A 26,532-nucleotide genomic window follows, 5' to 3' on the forward strand; every position below is an offset into this window, starting at 1 on the left:
CCATACCTTTTTTAAATTTTCAGCTAATGCTTTTCACCGTCGGCCCACCCCTCGGGATCCATCACATCGCTTGCAAAATGGTCAATAACATCCATATTGCCTTATAGTGCCACAGTAGTGCAAAAGGCATCCAGATACAGCCAGATGCAGCCCTTTTACTTTTCCTTCATCTAACGGTGACTCCGACTCCTACTACCTGCCCCACAACGAATTCCCTCACTATATCGGCGGCCAGATGCAAGCAAGGCGTGTGTCCCCAACGGGGGTATGTTAATGATATCTGCATTTCACCAGTCTATCCTACCCCGGAATTGGACATTTTTGATGTGGTGCCTGCACTTGTTTTGTTTTGAAGGTTCTCACTCACCACCTATAGCATCTGGGATGCCCTGTACCCACTCGCGCCGTGTTTTAAATCTACGATGTACTAAGCAAGGTGCGGTCTGGTGTGGTCCACGACAGTCACTGCGTCGGGGGCGATAAATCCCTGCTGAGAAAGTGGCTGAAATTTTTTATGGGAAAACTTTCCTTTCTCGGTATCTTTTCTACCTAAAAAAGTACATAAATATCGAGGCAGAAATACACTGCGAATTATTTCCTTTCCCAGTAAATATCCTCCCTGAGATTGATAGTGGGATTAATTCCCTTTTACGACGAAGAAACGTCTCATTTTCCACCTTTTATCCAAAGGGAGAAAGGAACTGGGATTGTTCTCCCTTCCCGGACCATTTCCCTTTCAAACAACATTGCCTTTTCCGGGTCAGAAATATACTAGAATCCATTTGCTTTTACCTTTGTTATTAATCTACTTTCCCGGCCAAGAAACAAATTGGGCGAAGAGCGGACGATGTCTACCCGATGGAAACCCTGTAGACGGAAGCTGAGGGGTCGGCACCGACTCTCAGGTAACCTTCGGCAGATTTTATTCCGTAAAGCCGGCGATGGGCAATGTTATCTACAGCGTACGCATACAAAGATGATCGATATTCAGGTAATGACGCAAGGTTATGTACGTGTTAGGATTAGAGGTCAGCGTGATAAATAGACACGAGAAGAACATTCATGATAGTGTAGGTGAATAAGGGGTGGCGTCGTAATCGAGTGACAGAGACGTTGGGGCGTGGAGGGGAGTCGACAATATCGGTATGAGAACGCAGGGGTGGGATGGAGAGCCCAAGACAAAGTCCGAAAAAGCGTCTTCAATGCAACGTTTACATATCAGAATCAGGAAAAGCAAAGCGCTGATGAGAGACCGTAACACCGTACTGAGAAGATATCGGAAAAACATTCAAGTCCCATTGCCTGTCAGGGTGCGAACGACAAGTGGTGACTGTGGCGACATGTGTCAACTGGGAAGGAAACACGCGAGTAGGATCCAATCTCGATATTTGATGGTCTATAAGTCTGAAATTCGCCTCATAAAATGCATGTGGCATACTGGTTGTCCATTTGAAGGTGATGGTCTCAATCTCTGGTGCATGAATTATATCCAGTAGCCATCTTGAAGGGCATATTAAGAAAGTCAGCATGAGATGTTTCAGGGATGGTAACTGAATGGGGGATGCCCGGAAATCTTCTGCAGTGGACATGGATCAGGAATTGGATTGGTACTGAAATGGAGCATAAGTCGACCTACCATAGTGTGACCAAGATAAACGCGTGTCAAAAGCTTGGCATAATTCAAGCCTGCATAGACTAGTCGACACAATTGGGAGCACGATTTGGGCAGCGAAGGGACACCCGACCACAAGAACTCGAAGGCCATGGAGATCGAAAGGACAATGGGTTTCCTCCAACCATTTGTATTCCATTTCCTGAGGGCCCTTCGCACAGGCTGTAGTCGACAACTGAGGGGAGTCTCGTCCTTCCGCAGAGACAAGCTGAAGGTATTGAAGCTGGGGCCTGCCCTCGATTCTGGGCAACTCGTGTGCCAATTGTCGAAATGCATTATATGCATCATCGACATGACTTTGACGTGAACCTCCGCCCGGCTTAGCGGCGGGCGGCAACGACAATTTCCTGAGGTATTTGCATTGACCAAGTGATTCGAGAATGGTGCGGAAGGAACTGTACAACATCGGAATGGAATCGTGGAAGATAAACACCTCGAGGATAGGACTGAAAGTACAGATGGTTTCGTTGATATATTTTGAAGGCACCGGTGTGTCCAGGAGGAGATCTCCACGAAATTCAAGAACGCGAAGTCGCTCTGGCCCGGGGGCAATGTCAGAATGAATGAAAGAGTGGTAGGGGTCACCAATAAGTCGTCGAATGTACTTGATACGATGGGGATAGTCCCGTAATTCTGCAAGTTTTCTTCCATCTCTCCTGAGGTCCACCGTCTCGAAGATGAATGATTTCGCTTCCTCCCTCCATGACCGACAGACTCCTGTGCATGCTAAGAGATCCGCCTCCCTCATATGAGACAGGCATTCGCTGAACAACTCGGCACAAATGAGAGGGAGAAACATGTTATCGATTTGAGAGTCTTGAACGTAACAAGTAGTGGGGACTTCTTCGACTGAAGTTAGTCTCTTTAAAGAAGTAAGCCATATCCGCAAGACAAAGAAATGTCCGATGGGTTTAGTATCCATGAGGCGAACCATGATGTGATTATAGAAAGAGCACTAATACCAGATAAGATTCCTATTCACAGTCACACACCCTTCTAATATTGAACATCGGTATCCAAAGAGATCCTCAAGTGCCGAGTAGTCCCGTATATGGTGAGAAGGTAAGCATCACATATCAAATACCGAGCAAGAATTTTGAGATCCTTAGCTCCTTACGCCGAGTATGATCATCACTGACTGTATTCGATGGGTGGAATGAGCTGGTAGGCTTGTTTGAAACACAGAAAAGTGATAAGCACATATACAAACATAGGTACAACGTATCTTTAATCTACGATTATGACGGCTTTCTGTAAATGAACACTGGTATCTGTATGGTCTTTGCGTTCCCGGTTGCGAATCTTCGTTCTATAGACACCGTCGGTATGCCTTGCATAATTCTGCATGTTGTTCTTGGCATGATCCAGCTTCTGGCTTATATTACTGGGGCTAAACGGAGAGTTCTGTGTTACGGTCGTCAGCGTTGAACGGAAGTCTCGCCTAGAAAACCCAGACCTGATAGACAGTATAGTACCCAGCGAATGTGAGCAATGCCATGAGCCCGAGAATACGTGCCCAATCCCAGATCTGCTTTGACAGGTGAAAACCAATAAGAACTGAATCGGTCGAAGAATGATTTGGTGTAACGTCAGTACAGGAAGCACTCGATGGCAGCTGGGGAGAAGAGACATCTTCAAGCGGAATACGTTTCTCGAAAAGGATTACATCTGCAGATTGCTGAGCAGTTGATCCCGCAATTGCGATAAGGTGACGGTCAGGAAGTGTGATGGTCTACTCGAGTGACATTAGTGATAGAAGTTGAACCGTTTTGCAGCACTTACTGTAACTGGTTGTACCAGGCCTCCGCGAGGGTAGGTCAAGGTTTGTAGTAGCTCTTCCGTATTGACTTCATATATCAGAGCATGGCCACGATCAGTTCCACCGACAATAATGTTTTCGGATTCTCCAAATGCGACTGTTTTGGAAAACATAACAACTGGTGTCTCGGCGCTGTAGGTCTTCAAGAGCTCTAGGCTGGCAAGACGATAAAGATGGAAGTTCTTCCCAGTATAAGCAACGAATTTATTGCTCGTATTGCTCAAAGCGACAGATCCCCTGAAAAAATGTGAGACTCATAACAGAGAAGGCAAAGGCGCATGCCCGCACATTATTCCGGGGCCATGAGATTTACGGGACTTTATCGCTCCGGTTTTATAGTCTAGGCAAAGTCTAACAACTCAATGAGGGTCGATACAGAGGAATTGAGGTGTATAGATACGCACATTTCACCTCCGTAGAATGGAAACACGAAAATGTCTCTAGTAATCTTACACATTCGAACCGTTTTCGGATTGATGTTTTCATCGAGCGTAGTGGAGAAGATTTTGGAAAACTCCCCGGATGAAGACAAAGACCAGACGCTAATGTGTCGGTTAGCTGTGGCAGCGATGACTCTTCCAATCCTGCCCGAGGCAATATCTTGTTCATAAACATCCATGGAGAGAACCTCCTCTTCCTTGTTTTCCATTGGAGGCACCCGATAAAGTACCTGAAAGGACTATAATCGGGATCAGAGTTTTTCTATGAGTGAGGTGGCCTTCTGGCCCACCTTGATGTCGTCCTTGTAGTCCCAAAGTATCAAATCTCCCCGCATAGAGGCTAACAGTAGGACGTGGCGTTTGTTTTTTTGAAAATAGACCCAGATAGAAGAGGTGATCACATATTTCGGGTTTTGAGGAGCAAATAGCATATGCGGCAAAGTAATGGCAGCAGAAGTCGAGAGATCCCAAACGAATACGCCGCTGTACCCTGCACAGGAAATTCAAAGACTGGAAATACAAACAAGAGGAAATGAATGACCGGCAGCAGAGAGGAACTTGGCCTTCGCCGAAAAGGCGAGAGAGACGACAGCGTCGTGCGCACCCGACAAGGTGGCGAGTGGCTCATACTGAGGGACCATGACGATTATATCTGAAGAAGAAATATAGGCCAAATTAGCATCTGGGTAAGAAACGTGTTCCGGATCACGTAAATTTCCGTGCCACTGGGTGACGCTTGGTCCCTGCTTGATCAGGCTTGGTCCCGTTCTTCAATGCTCGTGTATGGAAAGCATTGTTGTTCCTCAAAGCCCTTTTATCGGATGCTCAAAGCAAAATCGGAAGTCACTTTGGAGCGGATATGCATTTTCAAACCCCTTTGCAGTTGCATCTACTTTCGCGCCTTTGTCGCCTCCGATATGCTCACCATATTTAATAGGCCACTGGTTACTCTGGACTTCCACATTCTCCTTCTGCACCATCATGAATCCTTATAGCAATTTCGACCATCGTCCTCTATGTGCTGATCACAAGGAAATCAATCTACCTTCTGAGACACTTAGTGCCGTCGACCACACCACTATTGCCCCATCGACTGGTCCAACACGGACACAGAAAACATCGAACAGAGCTTCGCCATACAGCAGCCCTTCCCCAGATCCTCAGCTACAGCAGCATCGTTCGCCTTTATCCCCTTCAGTATCCATCGAGTCTTTGTCCAGCGAGCTTGAATATGAATCTGACCGAGAGCGACTTGCACACTTGCAACGTGCTCGACAAGGATCATACGTATACGGCAACAATCATCACACTCCGCACAGTCCTAAACATTCTTCCGATTCCTCTACATCTGCCACCAATTCACTTGCCTCTCATTCACCTGCCTCTGTCTCAATGGCGGATGATTTAGCACAGGCGATTGATAGAAGCTCTAAAACTGTTTCCGCGGTACCTGCGAAGAGGCGTGGTCCGCCCGCACTTGTTTTCGAGAACGATTCTGATGACGACTTCTTGATACCGAAACCTCCTGGTGAGGTTGGAAGGCCGAATTGTGGTGGTTATTCACTTTTTGATGTTTTGTCATGGCCAAGAAAAAAATATGACCAAGTTAAAGTGCATATACATCATCTTCTGGAGCGTGCAATTACTCATGATCACTGACCCTACCAGAAATATATCAACAAACTTGTTGATGATCATCTAGATTGTGAGGTTCCTATGAGTGAACAAACGGCAGCAAAGGTGAAAAAGGTTCGAGAGCTGGTGAGCGCAATCATTTCTCGAAGAACCCCGAAACACTCTAAACTTGAACACAGGCTGTCGAAAAGTACCCCTTTTTGAAAGAATACAGCAGGCTTTGGGCTGTCGACGACTTCATTCGCAACCATTTAAAATACCAGAAATCCGTGCTTAGGAAGGAGAAGCTGGAGAAAATTGCAGCAGAGGCCAGCCGCGCGGCTGAGAAGCGAGTAGAGCGTAGTCATACTAGATCAACCTAATCTCAGAGTATCTAGCAAGTTATTCACGCGTAATTAACTCATGTCCTGCCTAAACCTATTTCTATTCGTTTGTCGTTCGTATGGCCTTGGTTGTGCTACACATTCAAAATTCACGCCTAACTAGATAATATTAATACATCTCATTGAGCTTTCAATGCGGACAAATTTCTTGTGATAGATGATAACCGATATTTCGATACTAGACAATTGGAAACGTTTGGCCCAAACCCGAAGGCTGAAATTTCTACCAAGGTGAACGCGATTGACAATATCAGGGTTCATGATTCAAAAGGGCTGGAACACTATTGAAAGAATGTAATTGACGACTACTCGATATAAGGTTCACATACCTCGGAATTGGGACTTCCTCAGCTGCTGTCGGAACATTGACGACAAGGCCCTTCTGCATTGCAGTCAAATATTCAGGGTGGTAGTATGACAAAGGAAGATGAGAAGGAGGAGACCGCTCGACCTGATGATGGCCACGCAATCGTGGGAGTCGTTTTCGTCCTACTTGAGCAAATAGACCTTTTTCAGTTTCACGGGTCGCATCGACTTGGTCAAAAACTGCATTGAAATGAGGGTGACGGAATGCAGGCTCATAGACAATGATCCCTTGTTGCCCTTGACTGTCCAAAACCTCTTCATCATCGGATGTTCCTGCAATCCCAAGACGATGAAGGGCAGTAACTATCTCAGACCAACAGTTATACTGTTCTTCATTACCCAGAACCTCTGCAATATGGATCATTGCTGCTGCAGTCTGAAGGCGCCGTTCCAATTTCTTAGCCCAGAAAAGTTAGCACATGCTATGGACAGATCGAAAGAAATATATACATACATACTGACGTGCCCTTCTTCTTCGACTTTCAATCTTCTTCCTCTCGTAGTCATAGTCTTTTACGCCAGCTCTGGCCTTGACAACTTCCAGAAAGATCCGATAAATACGCTCATTAAAGAGCGCAGTCCAATCAATTGTTCGTTCGTGAGTGCCATAGTAGTCAGGGTTTGGAGAAGCATGTTCTGCTGCTTGGCCTGCAAGGAGACCAACGACCATCTGATTCCACGGACTGTCTCGCATTCCGGCTGCAGTATGTAAAGAAGTGTCGAGTCTCATTGGAGAAACGGGTAAAATGTAAGCAGGAGGATCAGCTAGATATGATCCCAGCTCATCGGCCAAGACAGTGAAGGCTTTCCAGTTAGCTGGGTCATCAATACCTAAGAATTCATCGAGGATTTTCCGTGCAAGTTTCTGTTTAAGTAGATGAGTAAAAGACATTGTACACCTAGCAAATGTACAGACATTGATGTGGCGACGTATTTCACTTTCTAGGTATGGCCTGTACAAGAAGTTATTTCATGAGAGATATAACTTGCAATAATCATTGAAAACCCACATTCCGTTGACTTCAACGTCGGCGGATCGTGATGAAGTCGGAGGACCGGATTAGGAAAATAGGGTGGGAACCGATTAATCTGATGATCGGGAATCCGGCTCGGTCGCTGGGAGGACGATTACACCCAACGACAACAGTGATGGGCTCGTACAAGGATCTTCTGGCTGGCTTGAAGGACGAACCCGCGATTTCTAGACAGCCAGTATCGGTTTCTCCTTCTCCATCAGAAGCACGAGCGCGAGCATCTATGCAAAAGTATAAAAATCTTCCCTCTACTGACTCCGACTACGATCTGAGGATTATGGCGATTGGAGCATGTTCAAATCTTGACAAGGACAACTCTTCGCAACAGCAGTCACTAGAATCCCCATTTGCTGAATTTCAAGTAAAACTTGCTAAAGAAACTGTAAGTACCGGTTGTAATCTGATTATCGTATACTCATTGAATGCATGATCCTCAAGGTGAAGGATATGATCAAAAGTGCCATCCCAAGGAGTAGTTCGTCTATTGAAGCAGACTCGTTAGAATCAATCCTAGTTCCAGATGCCCAAGGTCGTCTGCAGTTTGGAGATCCAAAGACAAGGAACAAGTGCACAACCCGTGGTTTATATGCTATTTCAAGTTTCACTGAAGCAGCTCACACGCTACAGAACCAAATTCAAGCGATCTTGTCATCCCACACTCCGGAAGAGATACGGAACATCTTATGTACCGTAGAGGATAGCTCCGAAACCCTTCGTTATCAGCTCACTTCTGTGACCCAGACTGCCGTTGCCGAGGAGGTCAAAGAAGTGAGAGCAATATTGGAGTCGTTGGATCAGGTGGTCCGCATGTGGAGATTAGAGTATCCAGACTCATCTCCTGTAAAAATCAACAACCGTACGTGTTTAATTTCAATCTCAATCTTTAGTCTCATGTTATGTCAAGGGGAACATTTCTTTGATCCTGGTGAGGGCAAGAACACAGCTACAGTAATCGCATACTGCCTCGCCCTTGTCTCCCGGGTCTTTGAAGGAACAGCACAACGAGGCTCGAGCCTCATCTTGAAGTTATTGAAAATGTTCGGTTTTTCGTTTGCAACACTGGGTGGCCAGGAGCTTAATCCCGATCAAGAAGCTACACTCGCCAGTATCCCTGAATCCATCCAGACGCTAGAGCAAAAATTCAATCTGAATGTCAACTGTATCCCCTATGCTGTCTGTCCTAGCTGCAGCTACACACATCCTCCGTCCTATCCAAATGATGCTTCACATGCGGTATACCCTACTGTTTGCTCGGAAAGGAAGGCACCGCTAGAAGAGATCTGTGGTGCATCTTTACTGACGTATGGGAAGCCCTTGAAAATATATGAGTATTATCCTTTCTTCGACTGGTTCGGAAGGTTTCTCGCGCTCCCAGGCATTGAAGAATACGGTGACAGATTTTGCAAAACTGTCAATGGCCACCACTCCATTCCTATTGACAAGGTTGATGAGACAGATGGCCGGTTTGTCCACGAATTTCGAGCCAATGATGGCCAATTATTCATTGCGAATCGTGGATCTGAAGGTCGCTGGTTCTTCGTCTTGAATGCTGATTTCTTCAACGTCGAAGGAAATCGCATTCGCGGAAAGAAGTCTTCAACTGGTATGATAGCCATGAGCTGTTTGAATCTTCCGCTCGAGATCAGGAACGATCATGCATTCCTCTATATTCCTGGCATAATTCGGGGTCCACATGAACCGAATGCGAGTAATGCAGAACACCGCCATTACCTGAAGCCACTGGTTGATGACCTGGTGAAGGGGTACACAAGAGGGGTTCGACCCTATGCTACATTTCAATCTCGCAGTTCCAAATCACCTTACAGCCGTGTTTTTCGTATTGCTCTGGCCTTAGCTCTCATGGATTTCAAAGCTGCACGGCCATTTTGTGGCTTATTAGATGTTACGTCGCACCACTTTTGCTTCCTCTGTGATTGTTGGCATGTGGCACATCTGGGCAGAACAGATTACGAAAATTGGACTGCATTAGATGATGAACGTATCAGAAAGGGTGCTGAGATGTGGCGTGATGCCATGGTCAAGGAGCGCAAGGCTATCGAGGATCTCTATGGTACCCGGTTATCAGAGCTATTGCGGCTCCCATATTGGCGTCTTCGTCAAATTGGTATCGATCCTATGCACACACTCTTCCTCATTCTCCTTCAAAGGATGTTTCGGGATATCTTGGGCTTAGACAATCCTGAAGATATCAGTCGAAAGCCGAAAAATCCTAGGTTCAAGTTCGCATTCTATCATGATTTTGTGCCTCCTCCACCATTGTCATCGCTGGTAGAGGAGACCGAAGTGCCATTGCGCCGATGGAGCAGTGTCATTGGTTATGTATCTCAACCTATAGACGAAAACCGACTCTCATTGCTTAACTGGGGTCACCTCTCCTCCGAGCACCGCGCCCATCGGGAGACCAGACTGGCATCTCTGAAAGCTGAAATTTCCAATGATAGCCGTGCGTATCAGGCTGTCTTGGAAATACTGAGTGATTTGTCAGAGAAGGCCCCTGAAAACTCATCGAAGAAGAAATCATTATACGGGAGAATCCACAAGCAGAAGTGGATCGCAATTCTCTTTGTTTGCGACAATCTGGCCATATTCCCTGACCACAAATTCCCTCAATTCCAAATCTCTTCAAAGATAGTCAAAGGTAATGTGACGAAGGAGAATCTGACCAATATTCTAATTGATTGGGTGCGTTTTTATTTTCTCTGCTTCTTGTAAACTCTCAAATATATTCAAAGCGCGTCGATGGCATCAAAGAGACAGAGGATTTTGTATGGCCCTTTTTCACACCAGTAAATTCTCCACCTCCTACTGCTCCATGGGCTCCCGGGCATCCTTCAAGTACCACTGGAGACACGTCTGCTACCACTCGCACATTAACTCCTGAGGGACAAGCGGAACTGATGAGGGAGCTTGGCAAGTCCATGAGTTATTCTTCTGCATTGGGAGTTGGTGGCATTCATCGGCTTCTGCAACAACCGTTAGCCCGAGACGAGCCAGAAGACGAGCTTCGGAAAGCTCTGAAGAAATTTTCCGGGGATTCGTTGGCTTATGTTTGCACCGACCTCAAACGGCTTCCTGCAGGAAAATTTGCGAAAGATGACATGGTCAAGCAGTTAATGGCCTGGGTATGCATCAGATTTCCTGCTCATTGATGTGTTCTCAACACCTCATTATATAGAGAATGACAAAACCCATCGAACAGATGAAATCGACCTCAATTGACTCTCGAGATCTATTGCGGAGAGTGCAGCAAGTAGTACGCGAAGTTATTACACCTGCTTGGGTGACGAACCCACCTCCAAATGTCGGATTGTACGAAGCAGGAACCTTGAAAGCAGATCACTGGAGAACTTTATTTTCCATCCACCTTCCGTTAGCTATATTGAGCTTATGGAAAGAAGCGTCGCCTGTAGCCGCTGCAAATGCCCGTGATATGGCTTCTGTAGTGGATGTCATAAAGTACGCAGCCCCTATCATTTTCCTTTTCTCACCGTCTCGACGCCTTTACTTGTACGATACATCATCCCATCACTGTCAAACCCCCATCGATTACTGATCCATCGATTACCGATCCACCTGACCCATCTTCTCCTTCTACTGGCTTCCGCCACCTTCCTTGTTCCTAAACTGTACAGTATTACATCGTTGTTTCTCGCAGACCGGATTATGTATATATAGCCAACCCTCCACAGCCTGGTCCCTTATCTTGACCTCTCTGTCATTATCTGGGACCAGGTATGTGCTTACTTATTATTACCTATGACTACGATACTCAATATATCTCTGTCATTATCTGGGACCAGCTTGCCGCCGTTCTGCTTAGTCGCTCCGCCTTGTTGCCTTGTCCAGTTGCTCCGCCTCACCGTTCTGCTTAGTCGCTCCGCTTTCCCGCTCCGTTAGTCACTCCGCCTCTGCCGCTTCGTGACATTAGGTCAAGATCCATTACTGCACTGACAGCCTACCGATAAGGTTGTCCTTGCAGGGTCTATAGACACCACGTCTTCCCCAGTTCCGCCCGACTCTGAAACACCTGTTGCCAGTATAGACTGCTCCGCACTCCCGCACGCACTTGACCCCAGAGACCAAGCTCACGCCCATAACAACGACGATACTTGGCGCGATTGCCAGTCTCAACCTTGCCCCAACACCCTTTCGAACTCAATCCGAGAGCCACTCACTGTGAGCAATATAACCTTCCTGCCGATTCCCCAGCCCCGATTGCCTACTCCCATCATGTCGACTCCTATCCCGCCTGCCCCAAACACCTCTGCGGAGGATCTCATGGCTCAGCTCATCAGACAAGTAGCTAACCTTGCTACAGCTATGGAGGAACGCTCATCCTCTAAGTCAAGCATGAACAAGCCCGAGGTTTTCAAGGGTAAAGATGGCGCTGAAGCCCGTCGCTTCATGGCTCAGTTCCAGAATTGGGCGTCAGAACAACCGGATCTCGCCAAAAGCCAAGTAAAACTCATCAAGTCCGCCTTGGGCTTCTTCACAGAAAGTGCCGGAGATTGGGCAACTCCCCATCTGCTACATTTCAATGCGGAAAATCCCCCTTTCGGAGGAAATTGGGAGGCGTTTCTGAAGGAATTTAGCCAACGGTTTGAACCAATGGACCCAGGTATGGAAGCCCGTAGCGAGATCAAGAATCTCAGGCAAAGTAAAGGACAGACAGTTGCGGAATTCGCTCAGAAGTTCAAGGATATCGGAGATCGGACTGAAATGTCTGATATTGACTTGCGGGAACGTTTCTTCACTGCATTACTCCCAGAGATCCGACAACACCTCATCACCGTAAACATTGCCCAAGGAATTGCTCCGACTCTGAAGGAGGCAATCAAACGGGCCATATCGGTGGATGTCTACCTGCACGATCCCACCATGACTGGCCGGAACTCTGGATACCCTCCCATGCATACCGCTCATACTACCCCTGCTGACCCCCATGCTATGGACATTGATGCAACCCACACCAGTAATGGGAATACTAGGGAAGCATTCCTAGCTCGCATGCGAGGACGATGCTTCGGCTGCGGTGCCCAAGGTCATGTCAAGCAAAACTGCCCACACCGAGAAACCACCTGCCGCTACTGTGGACGTCGAGGACATCTGGAAGCAGTCTGCCAAGACAAATTCATGGGACTCGGACGAGACCGAGGCCGACGCCAGCAACCTCGACGCCAACAGATATCTGCTACGGGACCCGCGCCATTCTCCCTATTCCCAAACGAATCCGTCCAAATCGCATCCTCGACCCCAACATCTGCTCCTGCACCCGTAGCTGCTACTCCGAGCCCCCCTAACCAGGACTTTTCCAATCAGATTGGTCAAATAAGGGAATTACTTGATCGTGCTAACGCTATGTCCTCCTCGTCCTCTGGCTTTCAACAGGGTTTTTAAAGAGGGTACCCGCTTCGGCTGCACCGAGAGTACCCCGTAATCAGTTTGTTATGTTCGCTACTTCCTCGTATGACTCGCACCCATCATGTACAATATCGTCGATCCGGGAATTAAACTCTACTTCCCCACATTTCCGAATTCATGCGAGACTAAGAGGAAGGAATCACAGTATAACAACTGCAGCCATGGTAGACTGTGGAGCTACCGCCCTGTTTTTAAACCAAGATTTTGTCACCCGGAACCATGTAAGATGTGCACCCCTCCATAAACCAATCGACGTTTTTAATATCGATGGAACACCTAACCGAGCTGGACGGATAACCCATTTTGCACGTCTAGCACTCACAGTGGATAATCAAGAGCGATGGATGGACTTTCTGATCACCAACCTAGGAGGTGAAGACATCATCCTTGGACTCCCCTGGCTACGGAAGGTAAATCCGGAGATTGATTGGGAGAAAGGACGACTTTCAGTAAAGCCTCCTCGAGTAACGATAGAAGAAGTCCCAGACGAGGAGATCTTGTACTCTCATCTAGCCGCCACTCACACAGAAACCCCGATCCTCGAACTCCCGGAACTGGAACCTCCCACAGAAAACCCCCACATTGAGGTGCCACTAGAAGCGACCCTTGAACCAAGTGAATCAGCAGCGGTGGAAGAACCACCAATACACCGAATTCGAGCCAATCATAAAACTCGCCGGGCATGGGTAAAAGCAGGAATTCTAGAGGAACAGACGGAGGAAGTCTGGTGCGCCGCAGGATTCACTTACTCCCAGCAGCTAGCAGAGGAAGCCAACCGAGACAAACCCGTTAAAACCTTCGAAGAAATGGTCCCTGAGCAGTATCGTGATTTCAAGAAGGTTTTCTCAGAATCCGCCTCCGAACGATTACCTGCCCACCAACCTTGGGACCATGCGATTGATCTCGTACCTGGAGCACCAGCAACTATGCGTACCAAGATTTATCCCATGTCCCTAAACGAGCAGGAGGAGTTGGATCGTTTCCTAGAAGAAAACCTACGGAAAGGCTATATCGTTCCCTCAAAATCACCAATCTCATCACCGGTCTTCTTCGTAAAGAAGAAGGATGGGAAACTCCGTTTCGTACAAGACTACCGGAAACTGAACGAGTACACTGTGAAGAACCGATACCCGCTCCCATTAGTTGCTGACATCATTAGCCGACTTCAGGGAGCCAGATACTTCACGAAGTTTGATGTCCGCTGGGGTTACAATAACATACGGATTAAGAAGGGGCATGAATGGAAAGGCGCGTTCGCAACAACCCGAGGCTTGTTCGAGCCTAAGGTCATGTTCTTTGGTCTCACAAATTCCCCTGCCACGTTCCAAGCACTTATGAATGCTATATTTGCTGATCTCATTGCAGCCGGCAAGGTGGCAGTCTACCTAGATGACATCCTTATCTTCAGTAACGATCTCGAGGAACACCGATGAATGGTACGGGAAGTATTAACTCGGTTAGAAAAGCACGACCTCTACCTACGACCCGAAAAATGCGAATTTGAACAACAACAGATTGAATACCTCGGACTCATCATCTCAGAAGGGGAGGTGAGAATGGATCCGGTAAAAGTAGCGGCTGTTCGTGATTGGCCAGTCCCTACTAACCTTCGGGAACTACGAGGGTTCTTGGGATTTGCAAACTTCTACCGACGCTTTATCCGGAATTTTGCCAAAATAGCACGACCTCTGAACGACCTGACGAAGAAAGACACCAGCTTTACCTGGACCGACACTCGACAGAAAGCATTTGATACCCTTCGAGAAGCCTTCATCTCCGCACCGATCCTTGCTCTATGGACACCAGACAGGCCTACTCGAATCGAGGTAGACGCATCAGGCTTTGCCACGGGAGGCGCCCTTATGCAGAAGCAAGACGACGGCCAATGGCATCCGGTAGCCTTCAGATCGGCATCCATGCAGCCAGCGGAACGGAACTACGAAATCTACGATCGAGAAATGCTTGCTATCATTGAAGCACTGAAGGATTGGAGGAACTTTCTAGAAGGACTCCCTCAACCATTCGACATCATTACGGACCATTCGAACCTCGAATTCTGGCGCACTGCACAAGATCTCACCCGCCGACAAGCCCGATGGGCCCTCTATCTGTCACGGTTTGACTTTCATATGATCCACCGCCCTGGCAGAGTAAACACCCAAGCTGATGCTCTCTCCCGCATGGCAGTTCATCATGTATCGGACAGCGATGATAACCGACAACAGACAGTCCTTAAACCTGGCCACTTCGTAAAAATTGCAGCTTCGATCCTACAGAACCCCTTAGAGGATCGTATCCGGAAAGCCTCAGAACGGGAAGCACAGGTATTGGAGGGTCTCAAAACAGTCAAAGAGCACGGACTACAGCGCTTGGCCAATGGGATAGCCGAATGGGAAGAGGACAATGGGTTGGTCTACTACCGAGGTCGAGTATACGTACCAGCAAACGACGACCTACGCACTGAGGTACTCCGTCAATGCCATGACCATCCAACTGCAGGACACCCCGGACTACACGGGACACTCGACTTGGTCAGTACCCATTTCTGGTGGCCTACGTTGCGCTCTTTTGTGGAAAAATATGTTGAGGGATGCGAGGTTTGTGCCCGTAAGAAGATCCAGCGACACCCACGGGCCGTAACTCAACCATTAGATGTACCATCCGGTCTATGGGAAGAGGTAGGGGTTGACCTGATAACACAGCTACCTAACTCCCAAGGCTACGATGCTGTCTTGGTTTGCACAGACCTGTATGGAAAACAAATTCACGCTATTCCTTGCACCAGCTCCATCACAGCCGAAGGCGTTGCCGATATTTACTACCGAGAGATCTTCCGTCTCCATGGTCTTCCTCTTCACTTTAAATCCGACCGCGGACCCCAGTTTGCAGCTAAACTCATGCGATCCCTTCTCGCTAGGCTAGGAATTAAATCAGATCTAACCTCCGGATACCGTCCTCAGTCTAATGGCCAAACCGAACGAGCAAATCAGGAAGTAGAGAAATACATCCGCCTCTATGTAGGACGACGACAAGACGACTGGGCAGAGCACCTTCCCATGGCGGAGTTTGTGATTAACTCACGGACTCATTCTGCGCTAGGCATGTCCCCGTTCGAGCTAACCTACGGCTATCTTCCCCTGTTCAATATCCCAGTGGGCCAACGCAGCGGTATTCCAGCTGTGGATGACCGTATACGGATTCTTCGAGAAGCGCGACAAGATGCCGGAGCTGCCTTACACCTAGGAAAGAAACAACAGAAGGAGGGATACGAACGCGGGAAGCGGAAAGCTCATCAATTTAAAGTTGGAGACCTAGTCTGGCTCAGTGCAGAGGACATTAACCTTCAGCTTTCCAGTGAAAAGTTAGGAGATCGACAGCTTGGCCCTTATCGCATTCTGGAGAAAATTGGCCCTTTAGACTACCGCCTTGACCTTCCCCTATCCCTAGATCGCCTCCATCCCGTCTTCCATGTTGATAAACTATACCCCTGGAAAGGTAACTCCATTAATGGCGAAATACCAACACCACCAGAGCCGGTATACTTAGAGGATGAAGACGAACCGGAATACGAAGTAGAGGAGATCTTAGACAGCCGGGTTCGATGGAAGAAGTTGGAATATTTGGTTAAGTGGAAAGGTTACGACGCAGGGCACAACTCTTGGGAACCCGCAGCCAACCTCAGTCGAGCACCAAAAATTGTTCGGGCCTTTCATAAAAAACACCCAACAGCGGCAAAGCCTTGACCATCGAGGGCAATGGTCATAAGGAGGGGGGTAATGTCATAAAGTACGCAGCCCCTATCATTTTCCTTTTCTCACCGTCTCGACGCCTTTACTTGTACGATACATCATCCCATCACTGTCAAACCCCCATCGATTACTGATCCATCGATTACCGATCCACCTGACCCATCTTCTCCTTCTACTGGCTTCCGCCACCTTCCTTGTTCCTAAACTGTACAGTATTACATCGTTGTTTCTCGCAGACCGGATTATGTATATATAGCCAACCCTCCACAGCCTGGTCCCTTATCTTGACCTCTCTGTCATTATCTGGGACCAGGTATGTGCTTACTTATTATTACCTATGACTACGATACTCAATATATCTCTGTCATTATCTGGGACCAGCTTGCCGCCGTTCTGCTTAGTCGCTCCGCCTTGTTGCCTTGTCCAGTTGCTCCGCCTCACCGTTCTGCTTAGTCGCTCCGCTTTCCCGCTCCGTTAGTCACTCCGCCGTCACTCCGCCTCTGCCGCTTCGTGACAGTGGACACGACCTTGTATTTGACTTGTGCATCCCTGGTTATGACGAAGCGCAAACTTACCATGGACCGCCGTGAACAGTTCCGTCATCTACTACGACTGCATGTCTTGGGGCTGAAACAAAACTTCCCTGGATGGATATTTCCCTCTCACCATCTCGCATTCCACATTCACGAGTTTATGGACTTATTCAGCGGTGTTCGGCACTGGTGGCTCTTCCCCTTCGAGAAATTGATTGGAAAACTTCAGCGCATTCCGACAAATCACAAACCTGGTAGGTATCGTCCAATCTATTCGTGATATCAGTCATTTATTTCAAAGCATAGGTGAATTCGAACGTACAATCCACCATTCTTTCTGCACAGGCTCTTTCTTTCGCCAGTGGTTAATGCGATCTAATGCTCCACCCATCCTTCGGTATTGCCAAAAACTTCTAGATAAAGCCTACAACTATGATCGGAGGCCCTCTACTCATTCCGACGACGACGATGTTAGTGAACATCCTGATGTGGCATCGCGGTCGATCCGAAAGACCACCTTCACAAGTGCTCCAGAACTCACCAAATTACTTGGTAAAGAGCCTGTTGAGTATTTCAACCGCATTCCTGCATCTAAGGGTGATTACACAATCCCGGCTGAGGGTGCTTCAGGAAATAGCTACATCTGTTTCCAGCCAGAAGATGACTATCAACCTGGACGGAAGTGGGTGGCCGGTCAGATTCAGCATATTTTCAGGCAACAGAACAACGGTCCCATTCAACTTGCAGTTCTTCGTAGTCAGTCCGTTTTCCGACTCGATCCGTTCTCCGATTTTTGGGACAATGGCTTTGAAGCCAAGTTGGTTTCTTCGAAGTTCGGAGGCACTCTCGAGGTGATAGACATAAAACAGGTTGCGGCACACACTGCTAGATGGGCTATCTCTGATGATTTGGTTGTAGCTGTCAATCTCTGTGCAGTAAGTTTGGCTGTTGTACCCTGGTTAAGATTGTTAACGTGTCCATAGGATTAACTTTTGACTCGAGGATTGCTCTATGCTCACGCTCATTCGACTGTCTTGATTTATTTGCACATACACTTGATGTACACTTATGGTAAAACTGCGAATTGACTGATTATAAGTTTGTGATCGCAATACATTGAAGTTTATACAAGTTGATTAAATTGAGATGTACCGATACTGATATCTACTGAGTATGAAGAACGAGACGGACTGACAAACACGCGAAAAGATGAAAGGGGAATATTCCATTATTACATCGGCTGACTGACACCTAATCATCATCGACGAAAATGGGAAACGGAGCAGGCGCAAAGACGGGAGGAGAAACGGGATATGTTCCAGTACGAGAAACAAAAGGAAGTGATGGAGGCCTGGATTGGAATGCACGCGGCCATTGCAGCGGCTCACGCAAAGGAGTTGGAATGCCTTTCATCTCCAGCATGTCATCGACACTGCGTTGACAGGAATAGTTGGGGATAGGTGTGAAACGGCCTTGAATCGTGCGGCAATCGGGGCAGGCAAAATTATACCTGGCTTTGAAATAGATGTCGGACAACCTAAGGAGACAATTTTTGCAGAAAGTGTGGCCACAGGAAAGGCTGCGTCGAGGATGAAGTAAGTGTCTTATATACTAAGAAGGAACGACGACCGCGTACATAAAAGGCTGATACATTACTTCAAGGCAACATGTGCATTCATTGCGAACTTTCGCAGCATCGTTGAAAGATTGGATGTTCTTCTTTGCCACCTGCAGAATTGGTCATGGAAGAAAAGTGCATAGATACAGGAGCAACGTACCTTGAGAGCATTTGCTAGATCGGCGTCATTCTGGTGAGATTCGTCACTCAAACCAATATCCTGGGAGGACTGCGACTGAGAAGACTTCTAAATAATGATTACTGCATGAGCGGGATAAATAAATGGTTCACTCACCATTGAAACGAATACCACATCATCCTCTTCGTCGGATTCCAACACAAGCGCATCAACCTGCAAGCATAGAAGTTGGATGTTAATACTCAGTTGAAAGGGGCTGTGTTAAGATCATGTACACCGTGTAACCGTGCCAAGGCCACAGAGTGTCTAAGTGCGGAAGACGAATGGGACAGTAGTGAAGTTATTAACAACACCGCCGTTACGCCGTTAGTCCCCGGAGAGCGAGAGTAGAGAGAGAGGAGCTAAGTAGCAGCCAGGTCGGAGCGGCGGTATCGCCGATGACGAGGAGCGGACCAGAGAACGTCAAGTCCTAAGGTCGAGGAGAACGTACTTCGAGGCGTTGAGCCTGAAGACTTAGAGAAGAGTTTAAGTTGAGAAGGGAGATCTAGGTTGATCTAAGTTGATAATTAAACTGAGGAACTACAGTAGCGTACAGGCAGTATTTATATCTACGGAACGGCGCATCGGTGCGGAGCGCCAGACTAACTACTAGGAGCTGTACGAGTAGTACCTGCAGGGTAGAGTAAAAGACAATAAGAAGGGACTAGAACGAAAGGGTATGTGTAGCGAGAAAGAACAATAAGAGTGAGATTACAATAACGAGTGGATCTTCGGAGTACCGAGCGGCGGAATGGAGGCCCGCGGCATGGACTTGACAGTATCCCCCTCTTAGGCTTGAGCCCTCGAAAGCCATTAATACCGGTAGTTGATTGGTCAACAAGGAAAAATTTTAAAGGCCGTCAGCATCGGGAATTTGGCCCGTCAGTCAGCAGGAAAATTTTCAAAAGCCGTTGGTACCGGGGATTATCGTTAGTCATCCAAGAAAATTTTCGGTACACCGTAAACCGAGTACAACTCGAAGAAAATTTCTTGCTGGTCCGTGCGTAGTTTTGACCCTATAAAAAAGGGCCAGGTTTTGCCGCTATGGCCAAGTTCCCAAAACTCCAAGTACACATGTCCTCTAGTCGCACCACCACCCGAACCACCACTACCGTCGGCTCGATTTCGGTCACCGGCGCCCATCCAACTTCGCCCCCGGCCCCAACTCGCCCTTCAACGCCGGATCCTTCTGACGAGGAACGGGAGCTCGAGCTCCAATTGCAACTCACCAGGGAGAAGAACCGGAAGAGGAAGGAGGAAAAAAGGAAGGCGGAGGAAGAAGCTAGACAGAAAGCAGAGGAGGAGAGGCAGAGGCAAGAGGTCGCCGAGCGGGCCGCTAATGCCAGAAGATTGGAGGAAGAGGCAGCGGAGAAGAGAAGGAGGATTGCGGCAGCCGCGGCAGCGCAAAACCGCCGGGGCCCTTCCCCAGGGGAAGCATCTACTTCCGCTCGTCGAGTGGAAGTAGAAGTTCCTCGGGTGGTTAGGAAAGCCAAGGGCAAACAGAGGATGGAGGTGAGTGATTTCTGCCATATCCTCACCGACTTACTAACTCTAAGTTTTTTAGGCTAGCGGCGGAGATCCGGACGATGGCGGAGATGATGACGATGAAGACGACGATGAGCGAGTTCCCTGCGAACGATGCAGGAACAAGAAGATCCCTTGCCGGATGCAGGCTGGCAAGAGGAGTTCAATTATTTGTAAACCCTGTCACGACGCTAAGGTCAGATGCTCGTACTCCGGGCGGCCTTCGACGGTGAAGCGAGAGGGGGGAGGACAACCGATCGGCGAGCGCCTGGCGATCTTGGAGAGCCAGATGGCTCAGCTGCTGGCAGACAACCGGCAGCTTCGAGAGGGCCAGTTGAAGGACAACACCTACAACCGCCATATCAACCGCAAGTTGGACTGGTTGATGACGGACGCCGCGAGAAGGAGGAAAACGCCACCGGAGATGCCGGAACCAGGACCTTCGCGGCTGCCGAAGAAGAGGAGAAGGGTCGTGGATAGTGAGGAGGAAGAAGAGGATAGGAGGATGGGAGAAGAAGAGGATGGAGAAGGAGAGGAGGAGGTAGAGGAAGAGGGAGAACCGGCGCCGAAGAAGGCCCGGTCGGAGAAAGGGAAGGAGAGAGCGGAGTAGAGTAACATCGGACATCGAACATCGGCCTTTGGCCATCTTCTTGTACTCTTCTTGTTGCCCTGCCTTCGTTATATAATTTTGTTTTTTGGACTTTGTATATATAAAAAAAATGTTAACTCGATTTTGAAATCGGAAAGCGAATGGGCCGCGAAGCGGCGTAAGAAGTAATTAGTACGAAGTGTAATTAGTCTAAGTGTGAAAGAAATATAAGTGAAATAGTAGATAGAAGGAGAATGTAAGCAATTAAGAGAAAGAGATAAACACTCAATTTGCTATCATCGTGTTTACCCTCTAAACGCACAAAGTAAACTTCGGCGGAGCGCGGCGGAAAACGGGGGAAAGGAATAAAATGATTTTGTGTGATCAAGGTCCAGGTTTCAGAGGGTATCGAGCGTGGAATGCGGGTACCAGTTCATCAGCATGTAATTCATCAGCAGCAACCCAAGAGAATTCATCGTCGGTACCTTCATAACCGGCCCACCGAATATAGTAACGTAGAGGACAACGTTTATACCTTCTGTCCAGCTTGGAGTCCAGAATTTCGGCAACGTTGTACTCCTCTTCACCGTCAACTTCGATTGGAGGTGGAGGAGATTGAGTACGATTCGGGAAAGGATTCGGCGTAACCGGCTCCAGCTGTGAGACGTGGAAAACCGGATGAATGCGGCGAAGATAGTCCGGGAGCTTGAGCTCGTAAGATAAAGTACCAGGTCGACTGATGACCTTGAAAGGACCAAGATATTTTTCTGAGAATTTTTCAGTAGGACGAGTAGAGCGAATGTGCTTAGCAAGAACAAATACTTCGGAGCCGATCGGGAACTCCGGGTGCGAGATTCTTTTCCTGTCAGCTTGTTCCTTATAACGAGATTGGGCTAAAAGGATTTCCTCTCGAAGGAAAACGTGGAGTTCATCGAGGTTAACGACGAAGTCTCTAGCTAGGTCAGACTTCATATCGACCTCGGGCCGAACGGTGATATTTGGATGGTATCCTTTGTTAGCGAAGAATGGAGTAATACCTGTGGAAGCATTGGGAGCGTTGTTATAAGCGAATTCGGCGATCGGGAGTAAAGGCGACCAGTCATCTTGTTGGTAAGAGCAGTAGATCCTGATGTACTGTTCGAGAGTCTGATTGACACGCTCGGTCTGCCCGTCGGCTTCCGGATGATATCCAGAGGTATAATGAAGTTCCATGGAGAGCGCTTTACCGAGAGCCCGGAAAAACGCTGAAACAAATTCGGAACCACGATCGGAAGTAACATGATTAGGGACACCATGCTTAGAGAAGACGTGAATAACAAAAAGCTCAGCTAGTTGTTCGGAAGTAATGGTGTCGTGAGTTGGAATAAATATAGCTTGCTTGGAAGATCGATCCACAACGACTAGGATAGCAGTGTAACCATTCGACATTGGCAGTTGCTCAATGAAGTCCATGGAGATGGAATCCCATGGTCGGACCGGAACCGGCAGAGGTTTCAACAAGCCGTAAGGCCGATGACGGCGGGGCTTATTGCGACCACAGATAGTGCAGGAGGTAACGTAGTCACGAACAAAGTCTCTGACCTTAGGCCAGGTGTATTGACGACGTACAGCTTCTAAAGTGCGGTTCTGGCCGAAATGGCCGGAAAGTGGATGATCATGGAAGTAGCGGAGGACTTGAAGGCGAAGATCGCCGTGATTAGGGACATAAATACGGTCGTCAAGGCGTAGTAGCTTGTCACTACCTAAGCTCCAACGTTCATTGGAAGGATCTTTTGCAAGTTCCAAACCAACAACGGAGCTCGGGTCGGCGGGAAGGGCGAGAATGATAGCTTGGTGTAGAGCTTCGATATCCATGATAATCGAGGCTCGTAAAACGGGGCCTTCCAGGAAGGTAGCTCGAAGAGACGCAGTGAGTTGTTCGTTAGTAAAGATAGGACGGAAGTTGTGAGGGTTCACTTGGGCGTAGCCGATATCCCCCTCTTTAGGGTAGACGTCCCAGCGTCTAGTTATCGAATCGGGTTTCTCGCCGAGTTTCCCCGGTCGGAAGCGAATGACCATATTAAATTGATGTAAAAATTCTGACCATCGGACCTGTCGGCGTGTGAGAACCTTGGTAGTAGAGAAATACTCAAGATTCTTGTGATCGGTGACGACGTCCACCGGATCACCTGAGCCTTCCAGATAATGACGCCAAGCTTTAAAGGCCTCGAAGATGGCCAGTAGCTCTTTGTCGTGGGTATCGTAGTTGAGTTCCGCCGCGTGAAGCGTTCTGGAAAGGAAGGCTAGAGGATGAATTTCACCGTCAGCATATTGGATGGAAAGAATAGCCGCAATGGCGTAATCGGAAGCGTCGGTCTCCACGATAAGTGGGCGATTCGGCTCCCAATGGGCCAGTATTGGCGCAGAAGTGAAAGCGATTTTCAGATTTTCGAAGGCCTCTTGACAGCTGCTGTCCCAGATCCAGGACGCGCCTTTTCGGGTAAGCCGAGTCATCGGCACAACGATATCACTGTAATTATAAATAAAACGACGATAGAAGTTTGCAAAACCCAGGAAGGACTGAATGTCCTTAACCTTCCTCGGAACCGGCCACTCTAGAACGGTCTGAACTTTCTCCTTGGACATAGTCAATCCGTCGGGAGAAAGAATATAACCCAAATACTCAACAGTATCCATATTGAATTCGCACTTGTCGGGGTTGGCGTAAAGCCGATGTTTCCGTAACCGCCGAAGAACCTCCTTGACGTGTTCTCGGTGTTCTTCTGGCGTATCAGAGTAGATTAGAATATCGTCAAGATAGACAATAACACAGACATCGAGCATGTCAGAGAAGATGTCATTAACAAACCGCTGGAAAGCCGCAGGGGCGTTCGTAAGGCCGAACGGCATGACCTTCCATTCGTAAGAGCCGTAGCGGGTCCGAAAGGTGGTTTTCCATTCGTCACCTTCAGCGATTCTGACTAGATGATAAGCGTGAGCGAGATCCAATTTGGTGTATATTTTAGCTCTTTTCGGAGCGTCGAGAAGATCTGATATGAGTGGGAGTGGGTAACGATCCTTTTTGGTGATACGATTGAGTCCACGGAAATCGACGCAAAGGCGAAGTTTGCCGTCTTTCTTCGGGACAAAAAGGACCGGAGCGCCGTGAGGAGAGGATGATGGGGTGATGGCCCCAGTAGCCAGCTGTTTGTCAATAAAGTCTTTAAGGGCGATTAACTCCTTTTCAGACAAAGGATAAATACGGCCGAGGGGCGGCGAAGCGCCCTCTTCCAAGTCAATCTTCAGGTCGTAAGGTCTGTGTTCAGGAAGTGAATCTGCAGCAATCTCGTCGAAGACGTCTGCAAACTCTGCGTACTCTTCTGGAATAGAAGTATGGAGTGGAGGGACAGTAGGAGTGGTGGAAGAGCGGGCGGCGGCGCGGGCCGCGACCTCTGAGTGGATAGCACGAAGTAAAATAGGTTCCATACCAGCGTCCTTGCAAGCCCTGTTAAAGACTGCAGCACTGACAAGTGCAATGTCGACCTCGGGAGTTTCCAGTTGAGCAGCGAATTGAGAGACCGTAGGATAAGAATAGATGGGTTCAAAGGGGAATTTGGACGAAAGGGGCTTGGCCCGTAAAGTCCGAGAGCGGGAGCGAGAGCGAGAGCGAAGTGAGTCCCCCGGAGGGGTCTCCAGAATTGTCGGTGAAACCGACGGCGAGAGTTCCGGTAGCGGAACAGCGACCTTTGCAACAACGGGGTTGATAGCAGAAGGCACAGACGTCTGTGGAGAATCAAGGTGTGAAGTGTTACGGAACGTAATGTTTCGAGATGCCCAGTCAATCAACGGATTGTAGCGGGATAAGAAACTGTAACCTAGTACTGCTTTACAAGATGAATCTAAATGTGTAACATAAAAGGGTAAGAGAAGCAGCTTGCCGGAAGGGAACCGAACGGCGATATTCGCCATATCGGTAATGGGTTTAGAAGATAATGAACCATCAAAGAGACGAAGATTAACAGGAGAGATTTTGGTCGTAGGAATAGAATTTTGTGAAACATAACGAGTATCAATGAAAGAGTCAGTAGAACCAGAATCAACAAGAGTAGGAAATTTGAGAAGGGCAGAGATAGGTTCGGCCGGCGCGGCCGAATCGGACAAAGGAAATTCAGTAGTCAATGATATTACAAGAGATCGTTCAATGGAAGAAAGAGCGGACGCGTTGAGATATAACTCCCCAGGTGAGGTACGAACCTGATCAACGCAGCTCCCGTTTCGTACCGGGGAACAAGAGCTGCGGATTAGTTTTCCGAATCCTCTTCAACAACCGCAATGGTTGCTTCGGGGGTTTCTTCAACCTCGGCAGCGCGGCCCTTCGATTCCCGGGCCTTTCGCTTGTTGCAGTCAGCAATCTGATGCTTACCACCGCAGAAGAGACACAGGTTGTTCTTCATCCTTCTTTCCCGTTCGGAGGGAAGTACTTTACCATCTGCTCCTAGATGATTGAACGCGGGGCGCTGACCGCCGGATTGGCCGGAATTCGAAGAGTTCTGGGGCTTACCATTGTTGTTAGGCTTACCACCAGAGAAGGGTTTAGGTTTCGGCGTGAGCGGCGCCGAAGATCCCGAAGGCTGAGAATTGTTTTGCTGGTTAGTAGAACCAGTCTTGAAGTCCGAGGAACCCTTCTTCGGGTTCCGAGCAATAAAAGGCTTGCCAGCCTCACGCTTCTTGGTTTCTTCGCGCTTCCAATAACGATTGTCAATACGAAGAACTTCTAGACGATAAGCGGCGAGCGTCGCCGGTTCGGGCAACCGCGCCATTTCGTCCTTAATGCGTTCAGCCAAGCCTCGTCCATAAGCCCATTTCAGGGCAGCAGAATCCCAGTTGGTACTAGCAGCCAGAGTGTTGAACCGGATGTTGTACTTCCGGATGTTCTCGGTTTCCTTCATCTTAAGGTTACCAAGGGCGTCCTCGGCCTCGCCTTGGGCGTCGTAAACGCCGAAATTGTCCTGTAGCTCCTTTACAAGGGCCGTGAAGGACGACGTCCAGGCCGGCAGCGAGTCGAGATCCGGATCGAGGATATCAGGGACAAACCATTCTTTGGCTGACCCACTGAGATAAGAGAGAGTGTAGTTCACCTTCCGTTGGTCGGTGAAGTACTTGGGACGGTCATTGAAGACCAGGGCGAGATTGACGAAGAATGTTTTGAGTTTTCGGGGATCCGAACCGTCGAATACCTCTGGCTCCTTGACCTTGCTCTTGGATTCAGAGCTGTCAGAGGGGCGGCCGAGAGCGGCGAGGACGGTACCAAGGGTCTCAATGGAGCCCTTGAACCCCGAGAGGAGTTCCAACATAGCACGTTGCTCGTTGGGGATGTCAGGAGATATGGGAGTATGAGGTCCACCAGGTCCACCAGGACCGCCGGGACCGCCGGGACCACCAGGTCCACCAGGTCCACTGGGGTCACCAGGTTCACCACGCGGTAAACCGCCGGAGTCGTCATCCAGATCGTCATGATTGTTGTCGGCGCCCGGATCGTCGGGGTCGACAGGAGGGTCTTGATCATCGTGA

General features: G+C 48.4%; 8 protein-coding genes across 8 annotated transcripts; 4 read left to right on the forward strand and 4 right to left on the reverse strand.

Annotated features, from left to right (window-relative positions):
• The first annotated feature begins 216 nt into the window (after window positions 1-216).
• Window positions 217-539, forward strand: C8R40DRAFT_1110275 (uncharacterized protein). The gene has a single exon (XM_046228319.1). The coding sequence runs from the start codon at window positions 268-270 to the stop codon at window positions 481-483; it is 216 nt and encodes a 71-aa protein (XP_046085369.1). The 5' UTR covers window positions 217-267; the 3' UTR covers window positions 484-539.
• A 672-nt stretch (window positions 540-1,211) lies between these two features.
• C8R40DRAFT_1171810 (uncharacterized protein) lies at window positions 1,212-2,606 on the reverse strand (the record flags this gene model as incomplete). Its single annotated transcript, XM_046231766.1, has 2 exons — window positions 1,212-1,576; window positions 1,637-2,606. 2 exons carry the CDS (start codon window positions 2,604-2,606, stop codon window positions 1,212-1,214), a joined length of 1,335 nt encoding a protein of 444 aa, XP_046085370.1.
• A 507-nt stretch (window positions 2,607-3,113) lies between these two features.
• Window positions 3,114-4,572, reverse strand: C8R40DRAFT_1048141 (WD40-repeat-containing domain protein; the record flags this gene model as incomplete). The annotated part of the gene is made up of 6 exons (XM_046224482.1): window positions 3,114-3,404; window positions 3,455-3,728; window positions 3,780-3,842; window positions 3,896-4,170; window positions 4,222-4,421; window positions 4,473-4,572. 6 exons carry the CDS (start codon window positions 4,570-4,572, stop codon window positions 3,114-3,116), a joined length of 1,203 nt encoding a protein of 400 aa, XP_046085371.1.
• Window positions 4,573-4,912: 340 nt separating this feature from the next.
• On the forward strand, window positions 4,913-5,928 carry C8R40DRAFT_1171812 (uncharacterized protein; the record flags this gene model as incomplete). Its single annotated transcript, XM_046231767.1, has 3 exons — window positions 4,913-5,542; window positions 5,600-5,692; window positions 5,746-5,928. The coding sequence occupies 3 exons, from the start codon at window positions 4,913-4,915 to the stop codon at window positions 5,926-5,928; spliced, it is 906 nt and encodes a 301-aa protein (XP_046085372.1).
• Window positions 5,929-6,199: 271 nt separating this feature from the next.
• C8R40DRAFT_1047909 (uncharacterized protein) lies at window positions 6,200-6,718 on the reverse strand (the record flags this gene model as incomplete). Its single annotated transcript, XM_046224467.1, has 1 exon — window positions 6,200-6,718. A coding segment is annotated over one exon (519 nt), but the record flags the coding sequence as incomplete, so codon positions are not given.
• Window positions 6,719-9,518: 2,800 nt separating this feature from the next.
• On the forward strand, window positions 9,519-10,519 carry C8R40DRAFT_1047907 (uncharacterized protein; the record flags this gene model as incomplete). The annotated part of the gene is made up of 2 exons (XM_046224466.1): window positions 9,519-10,052; window positions 10,103-10,519. The coding sequence occupies 2 exons, from the start codon at window positions 9,519-9,521 to the stop codon at window positions 10,517-10,519; spliced, it is 951 nt and encodes a 316-aa protein (XP_046085374.1).
• A 6,597-nt stretch (window positions 10,520-17,116) lies between these two features.
• On the forward strand, window positions 17,117-18,056 carry C8R40DRAFT_1171817 (uncharacterized protein; the record flags this gene model as incomplete). The annotated part of the gene is made up of 2 exons (XM_046231768.1): window positions 17,117-17,327; window positions 17,380-18,056. The coding sequence occupies 2 exons, from the start codon at window positions 17,117-17,119 to the stop codon at window positions 18,054-18,056; spliced, it is 888 nt and encodes a 295-aa protein (XP_046085375.1).
• A 268-nt stretch (window positions 18,057-18,324) lies between these two features.
• On the reverse strand, window positions 18,325-19,454 carry C8R40DRAFT_1171818 (uncharacterized protein; the record flags this gene model as incomplete). Its single annotated transcript, XM_046231769.1, has 6 exons — window positions 18,325-18,610; window positions 18,710-18,801; window positions 18,852-18,938; window positions 18,987-19,043; window positions 19,321-19,374; window positions 19,443-19,454. The coding sequence occupies 6 exons, from the start codon at window positions 19,452-19,454 to the stop codon at window positions 18,325-18,327; spliced, it is 588 nt and encodes a 195-aa protein (XP_046085376.1).
• Window positions 19,455-26,532: the final 7,078 nt, after the last annotated feature.

The sequence above is a fragment of the Lentinula edodes genome, assembly GCF_021015755.1.
Source record: "Lentinula edodes strain Le(Bin) 0899 ss11 chromosome Unknown C8R40scaffold_22, whole genome shotgun sequence".
Lineage (NCBI taxonomy): Eukaryota > Fungi > Basidiomycota > Agaricomycetes > Agaricales > Omphalotaceae > Lentinula > Lentinula edodes.